At 54.7% G+C, this 20,086-nt stretch overlaps 2 protein-coding genes across 3 annotated transcripts in view; one reads left to right on the top strand and one right to left on the bottom strand.

Annotated features, from left to right (window-relative positions):
* Positions 1-20,086, top strand: part of FYCO1 (FYVE and coiled-coil domain autophagy adaptor 1) — a 70,548-nt gene that overhangs the window by 26,799 nt on the left and 23,663 nt on the right. For both annotated transcript variants that reach the window (XM_055136331.1, XM_055136332.1), the window contains exons 9-14: positions 422-514; positions 1,173-1,291; positions 3,495-3,662; positions 6,276-6,425; positions 6,924-7,141; positions 10,756-10,888. In XM_055136331.1, the coding sequence (XP_054992306.1) occupies positions 422-514; positions 1,173-1,291; positions 3,495-3,662; positions 6,276-6,425; positions 6,924-7,141; positions 10,756-10,888 (881 nt within the window). The remainder of the gene's footprint in view (positions 1-421; positions 515-1,172; positions 1,292-3,494; positions 3,663-6,275; positions 6,426-6,923; positions 7,142-10,755; positions 10,889-20,086) is intronic.
* CXCR6 (C-X-C motif chemokine receptor 6) lies at positions 17,666-18,685 on the bottom strand. Its single transcript, XM_004614521.2, has one exon. The coding sequence runs from the start codon at positions 18,683-18,685 to the stop codon at positions 17,666-17,668; it is 1,020 nt and encodes a 339-aa protein (XP_004614578.1).

The raw sequence follows: 20,086 nt of genomic DNA, 5'->3' as shown, positions 1-20,086 counted from the left end.
CAGAGCTTAGGAGAATGGGTGGGTTCCTGCCAGCCATGGAGAAGTTTCTGTGGGCGCAGACGGGGGGGCTGGAGGCTGTCCGAGGGGCTTTGGTTTCCGGTGCATCAGGCATGTGCGTCTCCTACAGCTCCTCACCCCCCTCCAAGGAGCTGTGGCATTTCCACGGGGGTCCTCCCACCCCGTGCCACTCCACGTGCCCAGGGGCCACTTTTTTGTTTGTTTTGTTTGTGGAATTTTAATGCAAAGTTTGGGAATCAAGCCAAGTCTCTCAGTAAGCTTGGAAGATATTGCTACCACTGAAGTCCAAAGTTTATGGAGTTTGTGGGGGGGCAGGGTGCGGGGGAGACGTTGTTTTTACAACCTTGGGGCCAGGGAGTCTCAGAACACTTACCTCCCTCCTGCCACCGTGTCTCCTCTCCAGACTGCCAACGAGCAGTGCAGGAGCCTCCAGGACCAGCTGGAGAAGCAAGGCCAGAAGCTGCAGGCCGCCGAGGAGGCTGTGGAGAAGCTGAAGGTAGGCGCTGGCCCAGGTGACCCAGGAGAGCCTGCCTGGAAGCTCTGACAGGCCCCAGAGGGCTTGGGGTTTGTGTGTGTGTGTGTGGGGGGGGGGGTGGGCAGGGGTCACTAGGATCGGGATCCGGTTCCATTTCCCTACCCCATCTCAGAGGGCTCCCACGGAACTGGCTGCCCTCACACTGCCACTGACATCACTGGACCTTTGAGTCGTGCCCGGCCCCTTCCCACTACCTGGACACGTGACTGCATCTGCCAGCTGTGTCTCTTGTCCATCCCAGAGGCCTGTGGGAAGGAGACAACTCGCCCCTTGTGGCGCTCTCCGCAGGCATTGCCCAGTTACCGATTCCGCCGGGTGCAGGGGGTGGTGCCGAGACCCACTGTCGAGAACAGGGACTTTTCCAAATGAACTCTGTTCCCGGCTGCCCCCCCTCCACCCCTGCCCCAGAGGGCCCGATCCTGCCGCGCCTGCCGCCACAGGACCCAGTGACAAACAGGGTCGTGTCACCTTCCACGGTGGAACCTAAACACGAACTGAAGTCCATCCCATTGGAAGTGACCCAGCTGGGTGCGGGGAGAGGGGGCGGCACACCCGTCACTCGGGGCAGGTGGCACGGGCTCCTGTGAGCTGAGCGTCTCTCCCTGATGCCCCGTGCCAGGCCGCCCAGGAGGACATGGGTGAGAAGCTGAGCCACGCGAGCAGCCGCCTCTCCGAGTGCCAGGCGGCCATGCTGAAGAAGGACGAGGAGGGGGCCGCCCTCCAAGAGAGCCTGAGCAGGTTGGTTCCGTGCCCCTCCCCGGGGGGAGCGCGCTGCGGGGAAGACGGCTCCGGCAGAAAGTCATTTAGAAAGTCAGACACTCATACCGGGCCTCAGAAGTTCTTCTGCGAGAAAAGCCACAGCCCGACAAAGGTGCTGGTGTCAGAGCCCCTGGCAAGGGGCCCGCGGTGCCCTATCGGCAGCCGCAGAACCTTTCTGCCGGTTCCATTTTCTTATCTCTACAGGGTATTTTCCAGCTCAGTGAACTAGATGCTTTGGAAAAACCAGCATGAACTGAAACGTGGGCTCTTCGTAATGGGCAGGATAGGAGCAAACATTTGAACAGTGCCTAAATGGGGGTGGGGGGGGAGGCAGGCAATGCTTCAACTCTGTCGCACCTCTTTCCCCAGGTAGCCCTCCCTCCAGCCCTCGGAGGCTGGTACTCTTAGTCCTTATTCCCATTTCACAGAGGAGGACAACGAGGCTCAGTGGAGCCAAAGGTCAGACTGTATGCAAGTCAGGGTGGTGGGCTGGCCGTGGAGTCTGGTTCCCTCAGCAGTTTCCCTTACGATGCAGAGATCCTTTGGGCTTTGCTCCAGGAAACTTGGCACGGGTGCGTGTCTGTTTTCGCTCTCCGGGGAGCTCTGACTTGCGCGCCGAAGGGCAGCGGGGTCAGCAGGGGGAATTCTCCCAGACTCGCCGGAGGGTGTGTGTGCCAGAAACGGGACTGGCTCACCTCCCCGAGGACAGGGGCCGCATGCCCCGTGCAGAGCCCGTCACTCCAAGACCCTTTCATCGAGACTCATTTGCTTTCAAGTCTGGCCAGCCCCGAGGCATCCGCAGGTATCATCACCTTCAGAACTGGGGCCCACATGGAGCGTGAACCTGAGCTGGTCACCCGGTGGACCAGGCCAAGCTAGTCCTGTCCAGGCAAGTGGTGGGAGGAGAGAGGCGTCTGGGATTGAACTGCCACGTGCTGCCCTCAGCTGGATGGGAGATGCAGGGGACGTTGGAGGTTCGGTCACCTGGATAGCCATTTCTTCCCAGCTGGTATTTCCGAAATTCTAATACTGTAGGGCTCCAACTGCATGTGGTCAGCTTCTTCATGTGACAGTGGAAAGACAGAGAACCTCCCACATTGATGTTTTTGTCTTTCTCTTCGTTGCTATATAACAGGGCTATAGAAATAGTACAGCGCCTTGTGCGTGCCTGGCCTGGGTTTGATCCCTGGCACCCCATATGGTCCCTGAACCCTGCCAGGAATGATCCTGAGTGCAGAGTCAGGAGTAAGCTCAGCTGGCTGTGGCCCAGGACAAAACAAAACATTAAAAAAAAACTATAACAGCAGCTCTTTGTTAGATTGCTCAGAGCAATTATTTCAGCTGCTCACCGTTGCGTAATTCACCTGACCAGGTCTGGTCATGCGTGTGTGTGCAGACTAGTCTGTCTCCTTAGAGCCTGTGTTCCGCAGAGCTTTTGTGAACCTCCTGGCATCCTGGGGAAACCACTGCCGCCGGATATAGGTGAACTGAGAGTGCAGTGGGCATGGGCAGGAAGGATGTGGGCCCTTTGCTGTAGTCTGAGAGAGCCTGCTGTGCCCAGGCGGAATTCCTGGGGCCCTGGGGCTGCCATGTAACGCCCCTCAGCCCCTCAGTGCAGATTGATTGCCTGGTCTCTGCCTACACTCGGAGCCCTGTTGAGCCCTGGAGGACAGTGTGGTCCCTCTGGGAAGTAGACCCTGTCTTATCAGTTCTGACTCCCCCCATCTTTGAGCAAATCCCTGCATCACCTGCCATGCATGTGTACCTTTTCATGTGGCCTCCCTACACCACCTCGGTCCCTGCCTCAGAAACCAGTGGTGTCGCTTTCACTCATCTGGGGCTGACAACCCAAGATCACCAGGTGCTCCTGGAATACCCCCGCGTGTGTGGTGTGTGTGTGTGTGTGTGTGTGTGTGTGTGTGTGTGTGTGTGTGTGTGTGTGTGTGTGTGTGTGTGTGTGTGTGTGTGTGTGTGTGTGTGTGTGTGTGTGTGTGTGTGTGTGTGTGTGTGTGTGTGTGTGTGTGTGTTGGGCTGAGTGCGAAGAGTTTCTAAATTAGAGGAGGATTCTTCCATGCACGGAGAAACCCTCCTCGGCGGTCTGGGGTAACCCAGCAGCACAGGATGGTCACACCATGGGTGACCACCATTGGTGACCACCAAACCTTGACGACTCCTCTGCCAGGACACAGAAGGAACTTGAAAAAGCCAAAACAAAGATCCAAGAGTATTATGACAAACTCTGCCAGGAGGTGACGAACAGGGAGGAGAGCGACCGGAAGCTGCTTGCCGACCTGGACGACCTGAACCGAACCAAGCGGTACCTGGAAGAACGACTGATAGAGCTGCTCAGGTGCGTGGCAGGCCCACGGAAGGCCAGGGGCTCCCCGCATTTTGGGCTTTTCCTGGAAGAAACGCAGCTGTTCTAGAAAAAAAAAATCAAAAAACTCACAGGAAACAGGCCCCACTGTCTGTGTTCGGTTTTCAGGGCCGCACACACATGGCCAGGGCCTGCTGTGTCCCGAGTGACCTCAGAGCGGGGCTCGCTATTCCCACTGGAGTTCACCTTACTGTGTGGTTTCATACAGAACGGTGATGCAGTTATTTTCAGAATTTCCGTGTACTTGAACCACAGGAGAGACGGTCCCTCTTAACACCATCAGGCCTCTCCCCATGGCCTCGCGTCTCTTTCTTAACCTCCCTTTCCCTTCCCCGCTCCACTTTCCCCAGTGTGAGGGCTCCCAAACTTCAGTGTCTCCAGGGAGCACACTGCTGTTGTGAATGCATGGGCTGGACCCAAGAGGCAGTGGACACGCTCGCGTCCTCACTGCGTGCTGCAGCTCCAAACCCCCGCGTGGCAGTCAGGCTGCCTTAAGGGAAGGTGGGCATCCAAAATTCCCCGTATTGGAGAATTCTTCTCCAGAAGCTCTTTTCCTTGTGCTGTGACAAAATATACAAAAATATACAAATATACAAAAATAATCTAACATATAGCACTCTTGTATAGCTGCCCCCCCACCCCCAGCCTCTACGTTACTCAGCCCACACTCGGTCTTGTTTCATTCTGCTTTCCCCCACCTCTCTAGATTATTTCAGAGTCTGTTCCAGCCAGAGTATCTCCTAACCCTCAGACATTTCAGCATATGCTTTACTGAAACAGGGACCCTCCATTTTAAACAATTACAGTATCGTTCATTGCCCTGCTTTAAGATGAACTAATCCTTAGTATTATCAACTGTCTTTTAGATTTTGCAATTGCCATCCATCCCACCCCCATTTCTTTCTCTTGCAATTTACTTTGAAAGAAACCAGGTCATTGATCTGGTAGTGCTTCCTCTGGGTAGATACCACCAGGACTCTCCACCTCCCCCATGACCTGGCATTTCTTCGTGGGGATTCCCCCTCCTGCCCCCCACCCCACCCTGTGAAGCCATTATACTGGTTCTCCCAGCCTTTATAGTTCCTCATTGATAGGTAACACTAGAATATTTTCTGAAACTGATGGGTTGAACCGCCCTCAACCTTGGCTACAGAGTAGGGTCAGTGGTGGAGCTATTACATGATGCCCGGTCCATGCCAACCAGCCTGAGCCCCGGAGCGCAGTCCTGCTGTCAGGTAGCCAGAGCCTGGAGCCCCAGCTCCGCTGGCAGCTTGCTCAGCCCCAGGTACAGACACATGGGCAAGGGTGCTGTGTAGAGTCGGTTCACGGTCTAGACTCTTTCCTTCAAGAACCACAGGAGGTCTGATGTGGTTGCCATTCTAAAATCTGATTAGCCCCTTCTTTGCTGTGTTAGCCATTGTATGTAAACAATGCTCGTATCTCCTAACTCCCCAGGGCTTGCAACACGGTGATATTAAACTACGATTAATTTTGACGTTTAACACCCGCAGCCACAGATCATCAGTGCACCGGCTCGGAACTTGACATTTGTGACCTCTCAGCTTAGGCAGCTTCCCGCAGTCTGCGAGAGGAACACCCAGGCTCTCACCCCCGTAGGCTGGGCCAGTGCCTGGCTTCCTGGCCGCACAGGCAGGGTGTGGACCTGCTGGGGGAATGATCCCGGTCCTGCGCACTGCCACTCCGGCCAATGTTCTGGCCTTTGTGAGAGGGAGAGTCTTGCTGAGTTGGAGACCTGGGCTCTGATGGAGCCCATACCTCTTTTTTTTTTTTTTTTAATTGAATCACTGTGAGATACAGTTACAAAGCTTTCATGTTTGAGTTTCAGTCATACAATGCTCAAACACCCGTCCCTCCACCAGTGCACATTCTCTAGCACCAATGTCCCCAGTATACCCCCTTTACAACCCTCCCCCTGCCTCCATGGCAGACAGTTTTCCCTATACTCTCTAGTTTTGGAGCCCATACTTCTTGACCTAATGTTAGTCTTCGGGGCTGGGGAGCCACTGGGCCACATCACCCTCAGGATGTTGGTTGGAATAAAGAACTGAACCCTCCCACGCCCTGAGGGTGATCACTGTCAGCAGTAAGGAAGGCTCTTCCTGCATCTTCCCCTGGGCATCAGGCCTGCTCCCGGAAGCCCCCCAGTGCTCGCAGTGGTGTCTGGGGTGTGTGGGTTCAATGAGACCTTCAACCTAGGACATATTTGCTCTTCTCGAGTGATGAACCAAAAAATGGAATATGAGTGTAAAAGACCCCAGAGCACATGGAAGCACCCCGTGGTCCTCGGGCTTTTATGTAACTGAGTGCGGGTTGTAGCTTAAGTTCCCAGGGGCATACGCTGTTGATGGAGACGCGTGAGTGGGGTGTGATCCCGTCAGCCATGACATGGGGCTGGTGGCAGGGCGGGGTGCGGGCACATGAGACCTAGACCAGGGCTGTATTTTCATTGTCAGAATGAATTTTCCTTCCTTGCCTTGGGGCATGTGGACTCGACCTCTTGTAAGGAGTCGGGGATGATTCTCTCATTTTCACGAATTCTTCTCTTCTCCTGTGGCTTTGTCACAGGGACAAGGATGCTCTTTGGCAGAAGTCAGATGCCTTGGAATTCCAGCAGAAGCTCAGCGCCGAGGAGAAGGGACTCGGGGAAGCAGAGGTGAACCACTGCGCGGACTGCAAGCGGGAGTTCAGCTGGATGGTGCGGCGGCACCACTGCAGGTCAGCGGGCAGTGCCCGGGCGGGTAAGGGCTGCTCAGCTGGCTCTCTGGGAATGGGTCCTGAGAGGACCCCCAGGGGACCCTGCTGTGCTGGAGCCAGGGGGAGCAGGAGAGAGCCAGCGCTCCCCAGCAGGAACACCTTCACCCGGGGAATAATTTTCCCTGGATACGATTCAGAGTTATGGGCAGAGGGGGCACCGTCAGCATGGGCTGGGAGAGTCGGTACCTGCCTGGACCCCAGACGCTGAAGCATGGCATGCACTCCTGCAGGGCTGCATCTGGGACCACGGGCTCGGCCACACACTTTGCACCCTGCCTCCCGGGATCTTGGCAGACACAATGACGCCCCCGGAGGGCGTCATTGGGATCTGAGCAGTGGGCCTGGGAGGAGGTGGCAGGTCGTGTGGCACCTGGAACCCAATTCCAGGGGCCCAGGCACAGCCTAGGAGCTGCTGCCCAGGGCGCCGTCCTCACCAGCCCCTGCTGCTTTCACCCCCAGGATATGTGGCCGCTGCTTCTGCTACTACTGCTGCAACAACTACGTCCTGACCAAGCCCAACGGCAAGAAGGAGCGCTGCTGCCGAGCCTGCTTCCAGAAGTTCAGCGGAGCGCCCAGCTCCCCCGACAGCAGCGGCTCGGGCATGAGCCAGGGAGATGCCAGCCCCGTGTCGTCGCCAGCCCAGGCTGGGCCCCAGACCCCTGCCGGGGGAGGCCAAGGTGAGGCTCCTGCTCCGGCCCTGGGTGCTGTTGCCACCCCCAGAGGCCCAGGTTAATTTGATGTTTTCCAAACAGGCATTTAAAGAGGTACTAAAACCACTTTGGGACTTTCTTTTTGAGGTGATTAGGATTGAAAGAGAATTGAAAAGGGAATAATTTTCACTTGGTATGATTCAGAGTTCCTTCGCGTAAGGTCTGCGCCCTTTTTGTTTCTGGTTTCTGGGCCAAACCCGGGCCTGTTCGGCGGCTGCTCCTGGCCCAGTGCTCAGGCAGCCCTGTCGTGCCAGGGATCAGGCCTAAGGCTCCTGCCTGCAGAGCGGGCACTCCAGCTCGTTGATCTTTGTGCAGCCCTGAGGTCTGTACCTCTTCACTCACGAGCCGCCAGTGCAGCCCACGCTTCGTAAACACTGTCTCCCGAGGCCATGGCCCCACTATCCAACTCTCCCAGGTGACCGGTATTCTGTGCTGTCTCTGTTGGTCACATTTTCTGTGTGACCGAGGATAGATTCTCCTTTGTCTACTTTAATTCAGTAAAAGGAAGCCGGATGAGTTCCTGCTGCTGCTTCTCCGAGCACAGCCTATCAGGCTGGCCCAGGCTGACCTCTCCAGGATTGGACTTGGATCTAGGGCCCCCGGGAGCCAGAACTGGACTGGCATGGGCAGCACTCAGCCTCATCTGTGCTCCAGCCTGCAGTTTATATCACTCGCCAGGCCTTTGCCTGGGACCAGGCCAGCCAGCCTTCAGAAATGCTCTTTCCCTCTTTAGTTTGACAAAATCAGTGGAAGGTTGGTGGGCCCATCATTTATATCCAGTACAAATCTCTGCTGGGGGTGTGAGTATATATCCTTCTAACCTTTTGCCCATTGCATGATTGGCTTTCTCAGTTTTGAATTTTGGGACTTTATATATTCTGGATATAAGGGTATTTTTCCCCATTATTTGCCAGATGTATATTTTGTAAACCTCCCAATCTATAGATTACCTTTGCATTTTTTTTTTTCAAAGAGCAACGAAGTTTGGGGCTAGAGCGATAGAACAGCGGGTAGGTTGTTTGCCTTGCATGCGGACGACCCAGGTTCAATTCCTAGCATCCCATATGGTCCCCCAGCACTGCCAGCAGTAATTCCTGAGTGCAGAGCCAGGAGTAACCCCTGTGCACCGCTGGGTATGACCCAAAAGCAAAAAAAAAAAAAAAAAAATCAGAGAGCAACAAAGTTTATAATTTTTATGAAGTCCAGTCTATATCAGATTTTTCTTTTATGGATCAATTGTTTTTCATATATATATGTATTTGGTGTTATAGTTATCTGGGTTTAACTCAAGTACTCAAAGATCTCCTGGTTTCTCCTACGGGTCTTCTGAGCATTAGGTTGTATATTTAGGTCTGTGATCCATGTTGATGCAACTTTTCTGTAGGCTGAAAGCTACGAATAGAGAGATTCATGTTTTTAAATGTGGTGTCCGATTTTTATAGTAACAATAGTTGAAAGTCCTTTTCCTCTCCCATAGACTTGACTTTGCACCTGTGTCGAAAGTCAGTTGCAGAGGAGCCAGAGTGATATCAGTGGGTTGAGTGGATGAGAAGCTTGTCTCCTGCTTTTCATGTAGGAGGCCTGGGTTTGATAGTGATTGAACCACTGCAGGGCCTCCTGAGCAACCTCCACTCAGAGCCAGGAGTCACTCCCAGGCCCCTCCAGGTGTGCCCCCAAACAAATAAACAGACGAGCAAAAAAGAACAGTTGCAAGACTGGAGAAATGACTCAAAGGGCTGGAGCACATGTGGCATTTTTGGTTGTGGAAGCCCCATGCTCAGTGCCCAGCACTGGATGATCCCCTGAGCACTGCACTCAGGAAAAAACAAAAAACAACAACAAACTTTTATTGAATGAGTCTGTATCTGGACTTTCTATTCCATTCATTTGTCTGTTCTCTCTCTGTTCTTCTCTGTCTCTTTCTGTCTGTCTGTGTCTCTCTCTGTCTCTGTCTGTCTCTGTCTCTGTCTCTCTCCTTTTCCTGTTCCTTTCTTTTCTTTCTTGTATTACCCCTGGCAGGGCTAGGGGACTGTTTGGGTCGCTGAGGATCGAGCCTGGGTCCGCTGCAAGCAAGGCACACAACCTCCTTAAGTGTCCTTTCTTTCATCACTACCATACTACTCTGCTCACAGTAGTTTTCTGAGCCTTAAAATCAAATAAAATAGGTTCTCCAATTGCTTTTCAACTGAAGAACTGGCTATGCTAGTTTCTTTGCCATTGCATAAAGCTTTTAGGATCAGCTTGAGAATTTCTAAAAGAAAAGTCCTAGTGAGGGCCAGAGATGCAGCTCAGGGGTAGAGTGGATGCCTTACACGTGTGAGGTCCTAGGTTTCGGTCCTTGGCTCTGCAAACAAGAACGTAGATAACCCCCGATGAAATATTGTGTGGAATTGCATTAAGTCTCTCCATCAGTTTTGGGAGAGTTGACATCTTCCGACCCACAAGCAGGCTCGGCCTCTCTAACTTATTTAGCTCTTCGTTCAGTAATTCCCGTTTTCCTCTATCGACGTCAGTTTGAACCCCCATTGCCCATTTCCCCGTGCTTCTGCCAGCCTTCCAGAACTCCATGTCCTGGAGTGTGGCCGAGTCTGTGGAAGGAAATCAGCCCCAGGCCCTGCTTTTCTGCAGGTGTCCCCAACCCTGCGGGCTGCCGCTGAGAGGAGGAACTTCCTTCTCAAGCACAGCGTGCGCCAGCAGCCAAGCAGCGGGGCCAGCTGGGAACTGTCCTTGCTCGTAGCCTGAGAATCTGTCCCTTGCCCTGCCTCACAATGGCGGGCAGTCAGGAACTGCACATGGCACCACAGTGCCATGGTACGAAGGCTCAGAGGGCACTTGCTTTGATTTCTGACATTTCCTCTCTCCTCTCTCCGTCTCACTACCATCGCATCCTCCCCCCCCCCCACCCCCCACACACACAGTTAGACACACATACCCATACCCAAGGGCTGAAGCCACATTTTCCATGACATGTGCGAGTGAGTGCTTGTGGTTAGGTGACTGGTATGGGCTGTCCCACAGTGTCCATCCGACTGAGGGGCCTGCAGAGCCGGAGACAGGGCCCTGGTCAGAAGCACGATAGTTGCTGCAGCTCCTCGAGCCCAGGATCAGCTCTCGCACCTCAGTGGGAGCTGAGGGGGTGGGCAGGGAGGTGATGCCTGGGAGTCAGGCCCCTCCCCCACCCCCACACTACGATCAGAGCAGAAGCAGGCAGAGCCCGTGTCCCGTGGAACAAGGACTCAGTTGCATCCGTGTTTCCTTCTCCACCAGGTTCTTGCGTAGCAAGGCTTGGGTAGGGCCTTTTCCCTCTAAATAAGGGAACTCAGAGAATATGGCAGAGGTTGAACGGCCTCTACATCACGATGGAGAGAAGTCTCCCAAGTGCTTTAGGGTTCACCTGTGGTTCCCTCCTCATTCTCGCTGGGATGTCCCCAGCACCGTTTTCTCGCAGCAGCACGGGACAGCTGTGAGCTGGGGTGTCCTGTGTTAGACGTCCCTCCCCCATCTCCTGACCCCATGGCCTGCTTGCTCATCACTGTTTCTCTCTCTCCCCACCTGCCTCTGTGGCCCACGTGCAAACCCAGACTGCAAAACCCCAGACGACGCCGTGTTCGACATCATCACAGACGAGGAGCTGTGCCAGATCCAGGAGTCTGGCTCTTCCCTGCCCGAGACGCCCACCGAGACCGACTCTCTTGACCCGAACATGGCGGAACAGTGAGTAGAAACCACGCTCACCGGCCCGGCGCTCAGCCAGCCCTGGCCCCTGTGCCTAGGTTTCAGGGGTCTTGTGAACTGGAGTTTGCGAAGCAGCCCTGGGTGTCTTTGCTTAAGGGAAGGCGCCTCACCCCAATGCATGGGGCAGGCTGGCCCTTGAAGAGCCCCAGGGGTAGGGAGTGGTCAGCGGTCAGCATCCTCACAGCCCCCTGATTTTGGCATCTCTCCTCAGATGTCTGTGGGCTGGGGCAACTGTATTAATTTGCTCAGCACTGTCATCAAAACAGGCCAGATTTCTCTCGGGGCCAGAGTCTAGAAAGTCAGAGACCCAAGGGCCGGCAGGTGTGGGGTCTCCCAAGGCCTCTCCTGGCTCACAAACGCTGCTCTCTCGCTCTCCTCACTTGCTTATCCCTCCGTGTTTGCCCACCCTGGTGCCAGACTGGCTTCTTTTTAAAGGTCTGACTTCTTTAAAGGTCCTGTGTACAAATAAAGTCCCATTCTTGAAGTGTGGTGGGGGTTAGGGGCTCATCCTGGCAACCATGAGGGGCCACAATTCAGCCCTTAAGAACGCCCATCTATGTGATAGCCAGGGCCATCACAGAGCAATTGGTCACTTTTTAAAAGCTGCGTTCAGGGAAGAGAGATAATACAGGTATTAAGGTCCTTGTCTTGCATGTGGTAGACCTGAGTTGAATCCCCAGCACCACTTGGTCCCCGGAGCCCTGCAGAAGTGATTTTCCTCCCCACCTCCCCACCCCAGCACTGAGCCACCCAGACACCCTGAGCACAGCCGGTGTGTGCCACCCTAGCCCCAAGATCTGTAAATAAAAATAAAAATCACATTTATCTTGTGAAGCCACTAATCAGAAATGGTAATGGTGCCATGAGAAAGGAAAGCGGAATTGAGGTTCCTTTGTTTGGGTAGAAATGCTCCCCCCACCCCCTTTTTTTAAATCCAGATAAGTCTGTTCCTTTGGGCCCTGCAGGGACTTTCCTTCCACCTCTCTGCTTCTAGTTCATCTCCACTATCTTTCTGCCTGTGGCCCCGATCTGCTGGGCCTCCCTCCTATCTGGGTGCTGATAGTGTGAACTCTAGGGCCACCTTCAGTGTGGGTTTTCCAGCGGCCTCTTGTTTTTCAGGTGGGGCTGTTTCCTATCTGGGGTGGTAGGGGCCGAGCTTTGTGAGGGCTCCTTTGTAAACACACGGAATAACCGTGGAATGTGCCCCCCTACTAAGGACACTGGGAGTTGACATCTCAGAACCCGTGGGACGGGGCCAGCTGTCCCCACCCGCAGCCTCGCTCCATTTCTCAGCTTCTGGTTCCGACTCAGCTGCTGTTTCCATAGCAGAGACGCTCAGGGGACTGGACGTACTCCAGAGACAGGCACTTCCTCTTCTACTTTCCGTTCCGTTTTCATGACGCTCGTGCCACCAGCGTCAAGGTTGGCAGTGTTGCTCTCAGAGGGAAGGCCGGGCTGGATTCGTGGAGCTGACCCTCCCTGGTGGTGAACGTGCTTCCTCTCCCTGAGGCCCTCGCCTCCGTGCACCTCTGCACTTGCCTCTAGCTCAGGTTCGAGGGCGGCTGAGGGAGGCCTCACGGTTAGGCCGGTTCCCTTAGCCGGCTCAAGGCTGTCCCTGCTCGCGTTGCTTCTGCAGCTTTGGACCCTGCCTTTTCCTGACCCCGACCCCCTCTCTGGAGCCTTCTCTCTGTGCCTCACCCTACAGGTTCTCCCAGGTCCCCGGGGCCATGGTCCTTCCCCTGGGCATGTTCCTCTCCATCACTCTGACCAAGCCACTGCCCAGCCGTCGCATCTTTACTGATGGCAGACCATGTGGCAGCAAGGGGCCTCGGCATCCGGCACCCTTGCCGATCCCTGGCCACCACTCCAGGGCCCCTGGCGTGTGGGCACCTCTGCCCCCTGCACTCAGTGTCCCCGCCTGCCCAGCAGAAGCATGGTTCTCCCTCCGGGGCGGTCGGGAGGATTGGATGAGGTGGGTGTGATGAGGCCTGCGCCTTGTGCCTTGCACACAGAGAAGCCTCCTGGCACTGTGCCTTGTCTTCAGGGGATGTGAGGAGCTGAGCTGTAGGGGTCCGCCCGTGTGCCCTGGAACCCAGCACCTGGCGTGCTCTGTCCAGGGAAAGGTGCCCCAGACACGCAGACAATGCCACGCTTGACTGACTCACAGAACCCGCGCCTGACTCACAGGCTAACTTTCGGGCCCATTTTAGAGCTGCGCTGTGCGGTCAGAGCGTTTCCGAGAGCACTCGGCGGGTTTGTCGCCCACCAGGAGGCTTTGATGCCTGGTAGCTCAGAAACAAAGTGAGAACAGGATACGGTAGGGTGGTTAAGGCTAGAGAACCACCTTGTATTTGGCTTGGTCCAGCGTCTCCACCAGCACCCAGATCCGAAACTGGCAGCCAGCCAGGCCCTGAAGTGGCTTGAAACACCTCAGGGGCAGTGCCTGGGGGCAGAGAGAGCTGTCCGAGGGGGCCCTTGCCCCCACTCTGCTCCACCCATCTCTTTGAACTGGTTTCCTCACCTGAAGGAGGCAGGTGGGGGCGTAGTCTCGGGCCCTCTACCCGAGGGCCTGGGCCGTTCCCGTGGACCTTGCAGGCGGGGCCCGTAGGAGGGGGCACAGCCTCTGGAGCCCCTTAGGAGAGGAAGCTCGAGCGAACCCTCTGCTCTGGGCCCTACACACTGTGTCTGCTGCTCCCACCGCCCCCTGGGGCCCCGTCCACTTCTCTCCTCCAGCCCTGTGCCCTCCACCTAGATGCACACACAGCATCCCTGGGCCCGGGCTCCCGGGGAGCCTCTGGAACCAGAGTCACCCCATGTTCCCACACTGAAGACCACGGAGCACCCCCCACCCCATGGCCGTCACTAACACACCAGACCCCAAGTGCTGGGGAACGGCAAAGAGTGAGTCCTGCCCCCTCCCCAGGGCTGACATCAGGGGGCGGGATGGGCAGAGACCCCGGGCAGAGGAAGTGCAGGTCTGAGGGGGGAACTGGATCTTCACAGGGGCAGAGATGAAAGAGCCCCTTGGACTTCGCGGGTGCGCTGCCCGTGTTTGCTGCAGTGATGGTGTCTGCCCCAGAGAGGTCTGGCCAGCTGGTCTCTCCACCCCAGTGTGGCGGGACGGGCCCAGAGTGTGTGGGGCCAAGGCAGAAGGAGGCACCACTGCTGTGCCAGGCTTGGAGTAGACACGGCCGAGCGTGCGTTTGCCCTCCTCTTACTGGCACCACCAGATGGACGCCTGGTCGGCGAGAACCCGGGGGTGCCCTGCAGCTGCCCAGTAATTGTCCCAGAGCATGGCCCTGCTCCCAGGCTCTGCTCACATGAGGGCTCTGACGAGCTCGTAGTATGGATGGAGAAACAGGCCAGGGAGGCCCGAGTGGCTGGTTCACGGATGCACAGAGGTGGGGCCATCACAGAGCTCAGGGCCCCGACCCCCCGGCAGCCGCTTTCGCAGCTCACGCCCTCTGCCACGGGGCCATGTGGGGAGGCCACCACAGCAGGCGGGCTCCCTGCTCCTCGCTCCTTCCCGGTCTCTCGGGCTGGGACAGTTAGGGAGGCCGGGGAGCTGCCTCCCTCCTGGCAGTGCCAGTGTCAAGCCGGATGCTCAAGGCGAGATGCAGGAAACACTCCCTCTGGCACCGAGGTCAGCGTCAGCCCCTGAGAAGAGGGTGGATCTGGTGTTTGACACCCCGAAGGGCCGTATGGCCCCGTCACAGCAGTGCTACTCTCTCAAGGATGCGTCCGACACACGGATGAAACGTGGGTAGGAGCCCCGGGCCTGCTGTCCTGTGCTGGGAAGGACCAGCATGCACGCGGCGCGCTGCGCATCTCCCCGGGGCAAAGGGCAAGCATCTCTGAGCCTTGCTGACTCTCGGGGGGTGGCGGGGGGCTTCCACGATGCTTTGCTAATTCTTCCCAGAGACAGGGAATGACTGCCGACCTCTTGGAGCCCTTCTCTCATGAACTGCAAGCCCAGCTAGTCTTAGCTCAGATCCTCTGCGGGGTGCTGTTTGGTTCCTGCTTCTCCAGCCAGGAAGAGGGAGGGACAGAGCGGGGGTTTGTCCTGGTTTCTCACAGCCACGCTGTGAAGCCGGTTCTGGCCAACTTACCCGCACACTCTGCCCACCTGCTTGTGTTGGTTCTCTGAAATCCCGTGAGTGGTTTTGAGCTGGAGTGAGCCACAAAGTCAAGTTTTTTGTTTTTAATTAATATGTTTATTTATTTATTATTGAATCACAAAAAGGCAACTTTGAAGCCTGCTGAACTGATTACAGGGATTAAGTAACTGTGCACAAGCATCTGACATTTGAAAAAACAGCCTCATTCTGTGACCACAAGGCAGAAGTCAAACAAATACCCCTCACATTTTGGGCAGGAGGCTGAAAACCACAGTAAAGTGTCATTATCACGGGTACATTCCATTTCCTTGACAGAGCAGTGGCCTGAAAATTTGAATTTCAACCTATTTCTTGTGTTCTGAGTCTACATTTCATTATCTCTGGTAGATTTCAGACATGTCACACTAAAGCAGAATGTACCTAAGGATAAAAGAACCTTAAAGGGTGAAGTAGGTTATCTAAAAGTTTTATTTCTTAGTCACAGAAATGATATCAGTGAGTTTATTATATGTGTTTCCAGTGTGTGGGAGGAGGTGAGGGGAGGTGGTGAGAGGTGTTGGATAATTCTGTTTTTAAATGAGCGAACCCATTTCAGAAATGCTGCTTTACAGTCATGTAGTCTAAAACTGCTTTCTAGCTTCCTGTGGACCGTTCAGATTCTCAGCTGATCCTGATTTGGGCCCATTTCGTGTTCGCCAGTGTCAGTCCTCCAAAGATTAGCCAGAGAGAGAATAGAGGCATGAGTCAGACCCTAAGGAGAAGCGTAACCTTGGTCATTTCTGTTAGGTAAAGGGGGGGCTGAGCTAGTTGCCAGCTACTCTTGTTTGTGTGGCTGCGCTGATGTCCCCTGCTCCCCAGGAGCTCAAAGCGTCTCCTGAACCTGGGAGCCCATAGCGTTATTTGTCATCAACAGCATTGTCAGCCCTCTCCGATTTCAGCCCTGGTGCCAGGGAAGAGCCTGATGCCCTCCATGTCCCACATCATTCATTCCCATGGTGCCAGCGTTCCTGGGGAGCTCCCACCTGGGTGTTGAAGGAGAGAACAAAATATGTTCCTGCACCCAACACCAGCTGTAACATTTGGTTGCTTCTGCTGCTTCTTATTTTCCTCTCTCTCTCTCTCTCTCTTTTTTTTTTTTTTTTTGGTGACTGAGTAAAACTCAGACATTTTAATTGTAACTTGGGTTTTGGAATGAGTCAGAAGAAGACACACAGTTATAGAATGAATACACTCATTTATGGACATAAAAAATAATATTAGATTAATATTTCAAGGCCAGGAAAAACAAGATCCAGAGTGTCTGGTCAGTGGTTGGAAACTTGCCACAAGTGTCTGGGGGGCCAAAAGGCAGTTAGGATAGCGAAAGAACCAGTTTGAGGGAAATTGAGGAAATTAGTGAGGAGAAATGTACACTGGTGAAGGGATGAGTGTTGGAACATTATAGGAGTGAAATCCAACCATGAATAACTTTGTAATTGTGTATCTCATTGTGATTCAATTTTTTTTAAAAAGGAAGGAAGTAAAAAAGAAAGGAAGATGCCAGGCTAAAAAAAATAGAGTAATTGGGCTGGAGCGATAGCACAGTGGGTAGGGCGTTTGCCTTGCACGCGGCCAACCCGGGTTTGAATCCCAGCATCCCATATAGTCCCCTGAGCACCGCCAGGGGTAATTCCTGAGTGCAGAGCCAGGAATGACCCCTGTGCATTGCCGGGTGTGACCCAAAAAGCAAAAAAAAAAAAAAAGTAATTAAAAAAATTGCATTCTGGGTTTCCTTGGGAATGAGGGTTAAGGGGTCAGCTCAGGATGCACTGAAGAGAGCAAGGCGTGTGTTGCTGGGGGAAGCACAGAGAGGTAAGTGGGGTCCTGACCTGTGACCTAGAAACCTCTGGCGCCTGCCACGTCAGGGAGCTTGCGCAGGCTAGTGGCATGGATCCGCCAAGCCAGGTTGCAGGGGCCTGGTGTTCTTCTAGAGGAAGCGCAGGTCTCCCGTGCCTGGCCCAGCCGACACAGCCAGGGGGACGTAGGCGTCGTAAGTCCTGAAGACCAGCAGGAGCACCTCGCTCAGGAGCGCCTGGAGCACGTGCAGCACAGCCTTCTGGAGGTGAAGCCAGGTCCACTGCTGCCTTTGGGGGGGTGGTGTTCTGTGCCTTGTGCAGAAGCTTCTCTCAAGTGGCCTTGAGTCTTTCGTGGCAGCACACTGGGATGAACATCATCAGGACGCGGCAGAGGGTTTGTCTCTCACCCAGTGTGGAAACAGCAGCTTCACAGTCTGTTAGCCAAAGAGGAAGGTGGTGGGCACCCTTCTGGGTGCCATGTGTCCACTGATGTGGGAGTGCGTTGCTGGGCCAAAGAGGGGGTGAGATGGGGTGCTGCTAGAAGTCTCCAGGGACGAGGAGATTGCAGCTGCTCCCTCTTGCAGGTGCAGATCACACCTGGGACCAATCAAAGCGTTGTCTTCCTTGGGAAGGCAGGCAGTGGATCCTCTCTTCTAGGAATCGGTGGTGCTCCACAATTAGTTACTTCTGTATGAGGTGCACAAGCCGTAAGCAAAGCCTTTGTCATGACACCCAGAGGAGACAGCCATGGTCCCGTAAACTCCTGAATAGTTCGTGCAAGTCCGTCTCCATCTCAGAAAGGCCTACAGCTGGAACATGCTGGTGGCTTCTGCGTTTTGGGAGGCAGAAGTGCGGGACGTGTCCTCAGAGGACTTCCATTGGCTTGAGACCCTGAGGTAAGGGCAGCCAATGTCTTTGAGAAGTTTGCAGAAGTTCCTCCGAAACTTCAGGCCGACAAAAGCATAGAGCACAGGGTTAAGGCAGGCGCGCAGGTAGGCGATGGACTCCGTCACCGTGATGGCATAGTGGAAGCTGACCATAGTGGAGTACTCCCAGCTCGTGCTGCCGATGAGTTTCACGAGGTTGAAGGGCGTTTGGGTCAGCAGGAACATAGCCACCACCAGGAAGATGATCTTGAGGGACTTGTGCCTGTGGAAGCCCCGCGCCTGACACAGGGTCTTGATGATGACCGAGTAGCAGATGATCATGGTGAGTAGCGGCACGAAGAAGCCCAATGTCATCTGGGTGGCAAGGACCACGGTGGAAAGTCTTTCTTCATCAGCGCCACAGTAGCCCTTATCTGTGTGGCTGACTTTGGCATAGATGATCTGAGGCAGAGACACCAGCAAGGCGATCGCCCAGACGGCTAAGCAGGTGGCCTTACCACAGGTCATTCTCTTGGTCTGCTGGGTATAGGCCTTGGTGGCCTTCACCACGGCCATGAAGCGGTCCACAGTGATGCAGGTGAGCGAGAGCATGGATGTGTAGAAGTTCAGAGTATAGATGCTTAACAGGAGTTTGCACAAGATGTTACCAAAGACCCACTCGTGGAAGCCCGCATAGGCCCAGAAGGGCAAAGTACAGACGAACAGCAGGTCTGCCAGGGGCAGGTTTATCAAGAACATGTCTGTCGGGCTCTTCAGCTTCTGGTAGAAAGCGTAGATGATGAGCACCAGGGAGTTCCCCACGAGGCCGCAGAGGAACACCACCACGTACGTACAGGGCAGGAAGATCTTTCTGAAGTTCAGGAAGGCCTGATGCTCCTGGCCGCTGTCATCCGAAGTATTGAAGAAAAATGGGTCTTCATAGTCCTCTTCGGCCATGGCGTCTGTTCTGATCACCCCTATGAGTCAGACACAGGAGTTCTGTTTGGGACTGAGGGTGCACCGCCCACCCCCTGTCTTCCCACTGTCCCAGAGCCCTCGGGGAGGGCAGATAGTCTCCTCCCAAAACCTCCCACCGTTGAGCTTCATACCTGCCCGTGCAGATACAGTTCTGGGGGGGGAAAATCGCTCTAACAAGTTGAGAGACTTTTCGCTGTGGCTAAAATCTCCAGAATCTTACCCATCTGGAAGACAGCTCAACCCACAGTGCAAAAACTCCTCCCCTAAATGGTCTTGAGAACAAAGGTCTGCTGCAGGTGGGTTTCTGCGGGAGTAGCCCTGCTCTGTCTTGGGCAGGCAGGGCCTGTCCTCATCTCTGCGGCTGACGGCAGCTGCGCACGCTGCCAGCCCCTCGCTCTGGGAGAAGCGGTGTTCTCCCAAGGCCTCGGGTCCATCCCGCCTCTTCCTGTCCCCATTTGCGTAGAATTCAAAGAGGGGGGACACGAGGCACTTTGGGAGAATTGGCTTTATGATCAAGGAATGGGGCTGCTCCTGCTAAGACCCAAACTTCCCCTCTGCCTGCCGTCAGTTCGCCATCCCACTCTCAGGGCCTCGTTTCCTGGCCTCTTGGTTCGTTTCCCCAGGAGGGAACCAAACTTTTAACTTTCAGTCAACAGTGTAGAGCTGAGGCGGCCCACAGGAATGGGCCAGGAGAAGGGCAGCCCTCTGCAGTGAGGCCTGGACCGGCCTTCCTGCGAGGCTGAGAGCTAAGATCAGATCCCTGCCCGGCCTTGCTTGGGGCTCCCAGCCCTTCAACACTGCCCCTTCTTTTAAAATTATTACTATATATATTTATATATGACATATATTTTAATCTGTATTTATATAGTCAATTTATATTTATTTATATATAAATAAATTACTGAATCACTGTGCGATACACAGTTACCAAGTTGTTCGTGATTCAGTTTCAGTTATACAGTGTTCTATCACCCGTTTGTTCACCAGTGTGCATTTCCTATCACTGATGCTCCCGGTTTCCCTCCCGCCCCCTCCCCAGCCTACCTCTATAGCAGGCACTTTTCTTCTCTCTCTCTCTCTCTCTCTCTCTCTCTCTCTCTCTCTCTCTCACACACACACACACACACACACACACACACACACACACACACACACCCTCTCCCTCCCCCCCTTTCCCTCTCCCTCTCTCTCTCCCTCTCCCCCTCTCTCTTTCCCTATTTCTCTCTTTTCTCTTTCCTCTCCTCCCCCACCTCCTCTCCCCCCTCCCCCCCATTTTGGGCATTATGGTTTGCAGTACAGGTACTGATGCTCTCACATCAAGGGTTAGCTCACCCTGACATCTGTCTGGCCCTCAGCAGGGCCAAAGGGCATAAAGAAATA

The sequence above is a fragment of the Sorex araneus genome, chromosome 4 (genome assembly GCF_027595985.1).
Source record: "Sorex araneus isolate mSorAra2 chromosome 4, mSorAra2.pri, whole genome shotgun sequence".
Classification (NCBI taxonomy): Eukaryota; Metazoa; Chordata; class Mammalia; order Eulipotyphla; family Soricidae; genus Sorex; species Sorex araneus.
This window is presented reverse-complemented; position numbering and strand designations above follow the sequence as displayed.